The sequence below is a fragment of the Callorhinus ursinus genome, unplaced genomic scaffold (assembly GCF_003265705.2).
Source record: "Callorhinus ursinus isolate GAN/ISIS: 27379988/994484 unplaced genomic scaffold, GSC_fseal_2.0 scaffold1, whole genome shotgun sequence".
In the NCBI taxonomy this organism is placed as follows: domain Eukaryota; kingdom Metazoa; phylum Chordata; class Mammalia; order Carnivora; family Otariidae; genus Callorhinus; species Callorhinus ursinus.
Window position 1 is genome coordinate 104,394,444 of NW_027397063.1, and position 11,078 is coordinate 104,405,521.

At 37.6% G+C, this 11,078-nt stretch overlaps 1 protein-coding gene across 1 annotated transcript in view; it reads right to left on the reverse strand.

The window, feature by feature from the left end:
- Nucleotides 1-4,162: 4,162 nt before the first annotated feature.
- AGTR1 (angiotensin II receptor type 1) overlaps nt 4,163-11,078 on the reverse strand; it is a 46,518-nt gene continuing 39,602 nt past the window's right edge. The window contains exon 3 of the mRNA XM_025870180.2: nt 4,163-6,175. Within this exon, the coding sequence (XP_025725965.1) occupies nt 5,046-6,125 (1,080 nt within the window). The 5' untranslated portion in view covers nt 6,126-6,175 and the 3' untranslated portion in view covers nt 4,163-5,045. The remainder of the gene's footprint in view (nt 6,176-11,078) is intronic.

The window sequence follows — 11,078 nt, forward strand, 5'->3', positions numbered from 1 at the left end:
ACCATCTGTCCCATTACATCACTATTACAATACTATTGACTATATTCCCTGTGCTGTACCTTTTATTACCATGACTCATTCATTCCATAGCTGGAAACCTGTATCTCCCGCTCCCCTTCACCCATTTTGCCTAGCCCCTCACCTACTTCCCCTCTGGCAACCATAGTTTGTTCTCTGTATTTATAGGTCTGTTTTTCCTTTTTGCTTATTTGTTTCCTTTTGTTTATTTGTTTATTTCCTTTTGTTTATCTACTGTTTTTTAGATTCCACATATAAGTGAAATTATATAGTATTTGTCTTTCTCTGTTTGATTTATTTCCCATAACATAATACCCTCTAGGTTCACCCATGTTGTTGCAAATGGCAACATTCATTTTTTTTTTACAGCTGAGTAATATTCCATTATGTATGTACATGTATATATATGTGTGTGTGTGTATGTGTATACATATATATATATATATATATATCACATCTTATTTATCCATTCACTTATCAATAGACACTTGAGTTGCTGCCATATCTTGGCTATTGTAAATAATGCTGCAATAAACATAAGGGTGCATATATCTTTTTGAATTAGTGTTTTTGTTTTCTTTGGATAAATGTCCAGTAGTTGAATTACTAGATCATATGATATTTCTATTTTTAATTTTTTGAGGAATCTTCCTACTGTTTTTATCGGTGACTGCACCAGTTTACATGCCCGCCAATAGTGCATGAGGGTTCCTTCTTTTCCACATCCTTGTTAACACTTGTTAATTCTTGTCTTTGATTCTAGCCATTCTGATGGCATAAGGTGATATGTCATTGTGGTTTTGATTTGCATTTCCCTAATGATTACTGATGTTGAGTATCTTTTCATGTGTCTATTGGCCATCAGAGAGGAAATTCTTATTGGTCAAGTGGGAAGGAGCACATGTAGCTATCAAGCTATATATCGCACAAGTAGAATCAAGGACTCAAGCATCTCAGGGCTTTTTGCCTTTTCTGTTAGCTTCACTCTCACTGGGGACATGGCTGCTAATAGATTCCAAGCTTACATTTCACAACTTCCAGCATTGGGAAAGGGCCAATTGTTTTTTTTTTAATAATTTTTTATTGTTATGTTAATCACCATACATTACATCATTAGTTTTTGAGGTAGTGTTCCATGATTCATTGTTTGTGCATAACACCCAGTGCTCCAGGCAGAATGTGCCCTCTTTAATACCCATCACCAGGCTAACCCATCCCCCCACCCCGCTCCCCTCTAAGAACCCTCAGTTTGTTTTTCAGAGTCCATCGTCTCTAATGGTTCGTCCCCCCGGGAAAGGGCCAACTGTTCATCAATATCTGTTTGAAAGACCTTTAGGAAAAAAAAAAAATCTGTGATTGGTTCACTTCAAGCCTGGACCAATTAATTGTGGCCTAGGGATAGGATTAGGTAGGAAAATGGTTCATTCTGAGGTGGTCCTGTCCTTCGGTGAGGTGGGGAAATTCCTATGATAAGGGGTGAAGGGGCACTGCATAGATAGTTCCACAGGTGTTCACTACACATATATATCAGACGATAGTGGATGTAGTTACAGATGTCATATTTTCACTGATTCAATCAAATTTTTAAATTTGAAAAATCTGACTCTCTGACCGTTAGCTCTGATATTCCACCTCTTCCATTTCTTATTCCTGTTATATTTATTTTTCAGTCTCATCAAAGCTTCAATGTGGTTCTAGAACCAAAAAGGTTCTACCTTTTCTCTCCCAACATGCAGGCTGAAATATTTAAAATCATAAAGTTGAATCTTGTCCCATACCATTGTCTACTGTTTATAACTTGCTTCCCTCCTTAATATTTAGGTTCCATCTTCCTGTGGTCCAGTGCATACAACATGGCTCTGGAGACCAAAACATCCATATGCAGCTCTTTTGGGAAGGTTGCACCCTGAGCCTTGAGGCAGTGCGAGTCTGCCTCTAGGCTTTTGTTCACGCCTGTCTCATCTGTTCCTGATTTACTTTCTTCTTTATCCTTGGGGAAATCATCTTTCATACCAGTATCCAAGATTCCCTGGGAGTCATTTTCTTCACTCACTTCACTTTTATGATTTGTCTGAATCTGTTTTCTCTTCTGTGGTTCCCCAGATTGGCATGTTCTCTTGGGAAAAAAAAAAGGCCCAGTGTACAGAGTTATAAAACTGAGAATCTGTGGTATCAGATCTCTGTGAGCCTTCCCATGGCTTGCCAATCAGGCTACTTCTTACTTGGCTGTCTTTCATACTGCCCACAGCAGCTGATTGAAATATTTACTGTTGGAATGCATTTTGGGATGATTTGGCACCTATATCCTTGTGGTATATATTCCTTTCTGCATACATTTTACAAACATTCCAAAAAAATATGGAGTTCACCTAACTTCTGAATGTGTCAATGAAGAGTAAATTGTGGCATCTCATCCTAGTATTTTGGTAAGTAGAGTCTCCACTTCAATATTAAGTTGGTCTTACCGAAAAAAGCAATATTAATCATTGAAGTTACCAATGTCCATTTCATCAAATGGAACTGGGAAAAAAATCACAACATAATTTGATTAAATTTAAATGAAAACGAGGCTTGGAACATGTTATTCATGCCAGCTAATAAATACATGAGACAGAGGGTATTCAAATACAATTATCTGCCAGAAATCTTATCAACTGTAACTTACCAAATGGTTTGGCAAATTTGAAGTACTTGTAATCACTTAGATTAAGATGGCTATTGAATAAAAACATGAACAGGTTATACATTTGACTTGTAGGGAATTCAAATAGGATAAGTTTGCACTATAATTTGGGATAAGATAGAATTTATTTTTTAGAGGTGATACTTGGTGAAAATAGCAACAGAACTTTGGAGTTAGTGGCTGGCATTATATTAGTGAAATTAAAAACAATATAAAAGGAAGATAATATGAGACATTTGTAACCACGTTTATTCTCAAATAAATTCTCTATCCTTGGGAGTGTGAATGTAATAGGCTGCTTTGTGGAGATTCTGGCCAGCCCACCAAGACCTCTCTGAATGCCGGCTCCTTTGCCTACAGCTTCCATCGACTATCTCATACATCACCCCCATCTTTTGACCACTATTGAGTCAGATGGTCACATCAGCCTGCTCTGTGTGGACTCCCAAGCCAGGGAGGCCTCTAAGGGAGAAAAATGAGGCAACTGCCTAAGTAGAGCAGAAATGCTACAGTACATTTTTTAGGGCAGGTGCATCCCTGTTCTTGCATGTAGTACCTGTAGTACAGTAAATTTTCCTTTTTGTTTAAATCTAGTAAATATCCCATGCTGCTGGGACTGTGGTGAGATACGTTCATACATAGTTGGTAGTATTATGAATTGTTATAAGTTTTCTGGAAATATTTGGCAATATGTATTAAGAGAATTAAAAATGTTCATATCTGAATACTCAGTTGCACCACTTCTAGAACGGTATTGAGTAATTAATCAGATTTAGTACTTGAACATTTATCACAGTGCAATTTATGATAGCAAAAAATCAGAAAAGCTAAATCTTCCAGTTTCAGGACTAGTTAACTATATCAGAATGTGTCTGTATTTTGTAATGTTATTCAATTATTAAAATGTTTTAGAAAAATATTTAATGATGTAGCAAGCTACCATGCTATTACATTAAATGAAAAATCTGTATACAAAGTACTATATACATTCTGACTCAAATATCACGATTTATATATGTATGTGTGTATAATGAATCCAAAAAAGGTAGAAGAAAATGCACCCACATGTTAAAAATGGTAATTTTTAAGCAGGAGAACTAAATATAACTTATTTTTATGCTTTCCTATATCTTCATTTCCTACAATGATCATGTATGTAATTAGAAAAGTCCTATTATTAAAAAATGATGTGTAAAATAATGTCTGTTTTAGTGTTATAAGAGATTGGTTTTTTTTCTTTGTTGCATAAAAAACTTTGAAAAACTCAAAAGGATGTATTTATTACATGCTGTGCAGTGGAATAAAATGTATTATTTATCTTTTCAATGGCAGGATATAAAATCTATAAGCAATAGTATTAAACTATCTGTTGCATTAAAATTTAAATGGAAATGTGTTCATAGTTACATTTGTCTTGTTTTAAAAATAAAGCAGCATCCATTTTAAGTAATGAAGATTAAATACATTATGATAAAATTATTTTATTTTAAGTTTTGCCAGATTTTAATCAAGTAACAACAGTTTAGAGATACAGATATACATATACAGATAGAACATATACTTTTTATAACTGTAAGGCATACTTTACGATATATGATCTTTTTACCACAAAATATATATACTTCTCAGATATGAAAGAAAACTGATATGACTAGGAAGACACTACTACCTGGGACCAGAGTAATACCTTTACAAGTAGTTTAGCTTTTATATATGACTTTGGTAGTATCCGTGTACAAATAAGCCAATTAGGTGGCATATTTTGTCAGTGTGAATCTATAAGACATTAGTTGACTTTCACAAAAGTTTCTAAAACTTGATGATTACTGCTTAGCAAGTCTATGTACAAAATGTTCAGTAGCATGTACAAGTGGGCCAGAGTTGCTAATAGCTAAATAGGAACAAAAGCTTTCCTGCCCTTTGGATATTGGGCAGAGCAATCTTGAGCTCTGATCCCCTGTTGCTCCTCTCAGGGTTTAACATATTCCAAATAACTTTATGTGGAAATCAAAAATAGCAGAACAAGAGCAGACTGGGGAGATGTCATTTCTGCCAGTAAAATTTTCCCAATCAACACATTCCTCCAGTTTCTGACATCATTCTTTGAGTGGCCATCATCTATCTAGTGCAAAATGTGGCGAAATGTGGCTTTGCTTTGTTTTGTTGCACAGGGAAAGAAAAGCTTTTGTTCAGAGCTTTGGAAAGGTTCGTTGAGACCACATAACCCTTTTCTTCTTAAATTCTGAAAAGTAGCTAATGCTCATTTGGTAGTGAAGTGCTGTAGAAGAATGTTTTTCTTGCTCCTTCTTTCACAAGATTACTTCAGCGACAGGTTTCAAGTGTGTCACTCAACTTCAACACATGAGGCAGACTTCTTGGTGGATGCGTTTCCATGATCTGAGGGGCGGTAGGAAAGTGTGCTCATTTTTGTTGATAGGCTTGAGTGGGATTTAGCCTTTGGGGGAATGTATTTCAGAAGCTGGAGAAAATATGTTTTAAATTTCTTCCCCAGAAAGCCATAAAAGAGAGGATTCAGGCAATTGTTAAAATAAGCTATGCAAATAGTGATGGGCATGGCCGTGTCAACAATATCTGCAATTTTACAGTCATGTATCATACCCAGTTGGATCAATACATCCAGAAAAGTGAATATTTGGTGGGGAACCCAGGAAAAGAAAAAGAAAAGCACAATTGCCATAATTATCTTGAAAATATCATCATTTCTTGGCTTGTTCTTCTGAATCTCATAAGCCCTCTTTAAGGTCTTCCAAATAAGAGTATAACTTGTAAGAATGATCAGAAAGGGAAACAAGAAACCCAGTATATTCTTGGTTAGGCCCAGTCCAATGGGGAGGGTTGAATTTTGGGATTCATAATGGAAAGCACAAACCGTGATATTGGTGTTCTCGATGAAAAATACGTTTCGGTGGATTATAGTTGGCAAACTGGCCAAGCCAGCCAGCAGCCAAATAATGATGCAGGTGACTTTGGCCATAAGCATTGTGCGCCGGAGGCGGGACTTCATTGGATGAACAATAGCCAGGTAACGATCGATGCTTAGACATGTAAGTAGAAACACACTGGCATAGAGGTTGAAACTGACACTGGCTGAAGCAATCTTACATAGGTAATTGCCAAAGGGCCAACGGTATTCCATAGCAGTATAGACAGCCCACAGTGGCAATGTCAGTAAAAAGCATAAGTCAGCCAGTGCTAAATTCAAAAGAAAAACACTGGCCACAGTCTTCAGTTTCATGTAAAAGTAAATGACAATCACTACCAAGCTGTTTCCAAATATTCCCACCACAAAGATGATACTGTATAAAGTAGGGATCATGACAAATATGTAATTGTGCCTTCCAGCTTTGGGACAGTCATCTTGGATTCTTTTAATACCATCTTCAGTGGAAGAGTTGAGGATCATTTTGAACTCTTGGGTTAATTAATTAGTCTCAGACACTACGCCAGATGCACCTGGAGAAAATAAAAATGAAAAGGTAAAAAAAATTTAACTTTCGGTTATAAGCATATAGTATTATTTTCAATCATAAACACAGTAACTCAACTTTAGTCTTAGGAAAAAATAGATACTTTCTGGAGAAAACCTGAACTTAGAAAGTCTAGGTTTACACATTTGAATTAATTTTTAGAACATATTGCTTTTCTAGGAAGTGATAAATATCCTCCAGACAAATGAAAGTAGGGATCCTATGTGAATACACTTATCTAGGTCCTTTGCATTTTTTCTAGAAGTAAATCCTAGCTTCCAAATTGATTAAAAAAGCCTAATCTAAATGTCAGAAAATAACACTGAATTAGTTATTCAGGAAGACTTGAGTTTTTCCAGAGGTAGGCAAGGCTAATTAATTTGTCTTTAACCTCAGAAGTGTGACACATCTGTATCTTATTCTTCAAACCATTTCTTTCATTTCACAATCTTTACTTAAATATAAACATTATTAGCATCCTCCCTCAAGTCATCAGAATAGCTTCCTCTAGGTTACTGAGGAAATTGGTCATTGTGGGAACTGATTTAGGAAGGGATAAGGGGCAGGGCTCAAAACTTTGTGGAACAGATTCTTGCCATGGTTTCCCAGGCCACTACAGGCAATACCTACTTTATTCTTCAACCTCAAACTCAGTCTAGCACAAGAGACTGAATCTCCTAACTTGTGTGCTTGCCAGCGATTTCTGGAGTGACCTCTGAGGTTAACCATTTATATAACAAGAATGTCAAATGAGCAGAATAGGTCAGGATTATCAATAAAACATGTCTTTTGTGGGGGCTTAAGATAGCAGCAGTTCTCAAGGATTTTTGGAAGAATCAGGTGCTCAGGAATGAGCTCCATAAAGACTTCTGCAAATATTTGCTTCAGTATTTTACATAACAAGTAATCAGGCTATTCATTTATGTGATTTAGAAAATCAACATATTCTGCCCTCGCAGAGTCTGTCAGAAAACCCTTGGGAGGGAGGCTGAGGATGCCGTGAGGGTAACATTACAGGATGTGGCACAGGCACACTCTGAGGTGAGAGCTCGGCATGGGGCATAGGCGAGGCTGACTGGGCAGGAAAGGGGTGCTGGGTAAAGGTCCTCTTGCTACACCAGGAGCAGGTCCCTAGAAGAGCATGGCTGTGCATTCCTCTCATAGCAAAGTATCCTAGACAAGAATAAGACACTACTAGTCTGCCCAGGAGAGCTGGACAAACACATACACCTAAGGTAGCATTCATCTTGGTATAAAGTGGTACTGTAAGAGGGATGAGACTCAGGTAGCCAGATTTTGAGAAAGAACACTAGGAAGAAAAAGCTTCTTAAGTGGCCTCTTTGCCTCTCCCAAGAGGTAGTTCCTCTCCTTATCCGAGGTTTTGGCTTCCTGTCCCCATCATCTCCTCCTTGTGTACTCAGCCTTATATAATTGAAATGTTTTCCTTCTCTTTTCGTTCATGGGAGCATTAGTATCCACAGACAAGCAGATGTCACATCCTCTGTGGAGCCTTTCTGACTTGTCTGGGCAATTGGCTGTTCCATTTGTTAAGTCACTTTGGCACTTTGGATGCAGAGATTGACACTATATTATAATGGTCTGTTGACCTGTCTTTACTGGTATGTCAGCTTCTTGAGGGTAGGGCCTGTTTCGAATAATCTTGTTTACTGATGGAGGCCCCAGCCTATTCCAGGGGACAGATGATAAATGTTTGATGAATAATGCAGCCAGAGGACAGAAGAAGGAATAAATGCATATAACTTAAAAGCTGTGAGTATAACATATTGAGACTAGTTTCCGTGGGGCCAATGAACTAATTTACATTTTGTCCCTGAAAGGATCTTATAGAAAATACTCAATGTTAACCTGGGTCTCACTTTGGATAAAAAATCCAAACCAAAAGCAAAACCAAACCAAACAAACAGACAAAAAAATCCTTGGTACTTTTAGAAATATGTGGTTTCTAAAACAGAAGAAGATGAAAAGGAGGAATAAATGTAATGGAAACTAGGGCTAGGCTCTCAGGGAGATATGACCTATTTCTTCCTCACGCAGAAGGATTTCCCTACATTTTGCTGGTTTTTCAGTTTATTTTGTTATAGTTACTGAAATTATGTCAGTTTAGAAATATAAATTCCTTTAGGTAAACAACTATTCTCTATTAACAATTAAATGCTTCATAAAAGGTTTATGGGCTAGCAGTCATTTACGCCTTAATGTGTATTAATTTACTTATTTGTTCTTCTAACATCTGGTTGAGATCAGTTGGATTTTGCCTAGGAAAAAAGTGGAAATGTCAAGGTTAAAGAATCTCAAAGATTAAAAAGCAGCCTGCGTGAACTCCATAACTGAAAACTAGGGTAGAGGTAAATATTTGCTTCAGCTTGGGCGCAAGGGCACTAACAGGAAGGAAGAAATTTAATGCTTTACGATCCCTTGGGGGCCGTGAGCTCGGGTGCTTGAAAGTAGGGACGAAATTCTCCTCTCTTTCTTCTTTTCTCTCTTGACCCTAACTCTAAGAGTACACGTCTCAGGCTGGTTCCATTAATACTGTGTCTGGAGTGAGTAGAATTTTATTGAATAGGCTGGAACTGTAACCATCATTTATTAAAGCATTTCTATGGGAAAAATTTGCATTTGAAGGGACCAGTTTACAAACATAGTTTTGGACTCCAATTCCTTCACAATCTGAGGTCAGTTTCTTCTTCAGTTCGTAGTGATTCATATTGACTAATGTTTAATATTAAAAGTCTGCTCTGAGTAACTAGGGGAACATCACTGGAAATTTTAGTAAGGTATTATTTATTTATTTATTTTTAAAATTTTTATCTATTTATTTGTCAGGGGCAGGGGGAGAGAAAGAGTGCACAAGCAGGGGAAGCTGCAGGCAGAGGGAGAAGTAGGCTTTGCGCTGAGCAAGGAGTCCGATGCATGACTTGATCCCAGAACCCTGGGATCATGACCTGAGTCAAAGGCAGACGCTTAACCGACTGAGCCTCCCAGGCGTCCCAGGTATTTATTATTTAAATGAGTATATCACTTGAGAAACTCTGGACATCACATTGAATATACTAATTAGAAGAACATTTCACATAAATATTTATATAAGTAATAACCAAGACTTCCTGCCAGGTAAGGAAACAAATTTTCTCATATTTGAGGGGAGCAGAAAGGGGAGAGGAATTTTAAGATGATAGAAACAATGGGAGCAAGCACAGGGAAGTAAAAATGCAAATAGTGCATTCAGTGGGCAGTCATCCATTTATCATACATTCACTGAACACCTACTATGTGCTGGGGTTAAGGATGCAAGGTGAAAAAGTTCATATTCCTTCTCCTCCTTTTAGGCATTTGAGTCTACTGGGGTGGGGGTGGGGCAGCCTAGAGCTTTAAAGACAGAATTATCTCCAGTGTTGAATATTATACCATAACAGGATCATATGGAATGTTCTGTATTTATCATTGACCCAGCTTGGTGGTGGGAGACTGGGGGAGTGATCAGGGGCACCCCCGAGAGAAGATGGTATTTGAACTTTGGAAGATGTATGGGAAACAAAGTGGTTAGAACTTAAAGGCATCAGTGAGCCAGCCGAGGTAGAGTAGAGATTGTCATCACTTGAACTTTTCCCTCCTTAGAGATGTCTGCAGCATCATCCATGGGAAACTGCTCTTAAAAATGTACAGACATCTCACAACTGCCTGGGCAGTGATGTCGGATCTGAATGTGCGCTGGATGCGAGGGTGACTCGGGCCATAATGGTGTGCAAAGAAATATCGTTCTCCATTGGCACTGTTGCCACTGATAGGCTTTCCTAGAGAAACTGGATTCTTAGGAAAGAGGGAAAATGGAACTCTTGTGATTAGTTGGCACATATGATTGATGATAAATGAATAGGAAAGAGTGGGGTTCTTTTCTCTTTGAAGCCAAAAGGATGCTGTTTTGATGAGGAGCCAAAGGAAAGAGATGTGATCTATTAGGAACAGCAAACTTATGAATCCCAGAAAGCAGCTACATTTCATTCTATTTCTTCTCCCAGTAGGGTTTTAGGCAGGTAGGATATACTGATAAAAAAAAAAAATCAGGAGATCCACCTCTCCCTATTTCTGGGTCCCACCACAGCTTTTACACAGGCTCTGTGCCTTATATGAATTCCATAGCACCGTTTCTTCCTGGGGGAAAAGAGATAGGGTTTGGAGTCAAAATACTTAAAATGGAATCTTCCCTTGCCACTTACAAATCTGTATGGCTCTAGGTAAGTCACTGCATTTCTCTGAACATAAGCCTCAGTTCCCTTATCTGTAAGTAATGGGAACAGTGATTCTTATTGCATATGATTGTTGTGGGAATTAAATGAGATAACCCAAAAGCATTAGTCATATCTTTCAAACAGTATGTGTTTAATAAATTGTTTTTTGAATCTTTACTATTATTTTTATGAATGCAAGCAAATGTTGACTTAGCCAAAGCTCAGAAAAACACGAAAGATTTGTTTTAAAAGGTTTATCATTGGTAAGTTCTTTCTCTTGACATAAAAGGCTAAAAAAACCAGGATGTTGTTCTCTTAAAGTATGAGTAAAAAAATCTTCTTAAACAGCTGAATACATTGGCCATGAGTCAGGTGGGAACTTTCAGTGTGCTGTAAACACAGGTTGGCTCATGGTGGCCACCCTACATTTATCCACTGCTTGCTTTCATAGTAGATACCTTGTGTTCCTTGACAGCTTCTTTTATTCTTTTATTTTATTTTATTATGTTATGTTAATCACCATACATTACATCATTAGTTTTTGATGTAGTGTTCCAGGATTCATTGTTTGCGTTTAACACCCAGTGCTCCATTCAGTACGTGCCCTCCTTAATACCCATCACCAGGCTAACCCATCCCCCC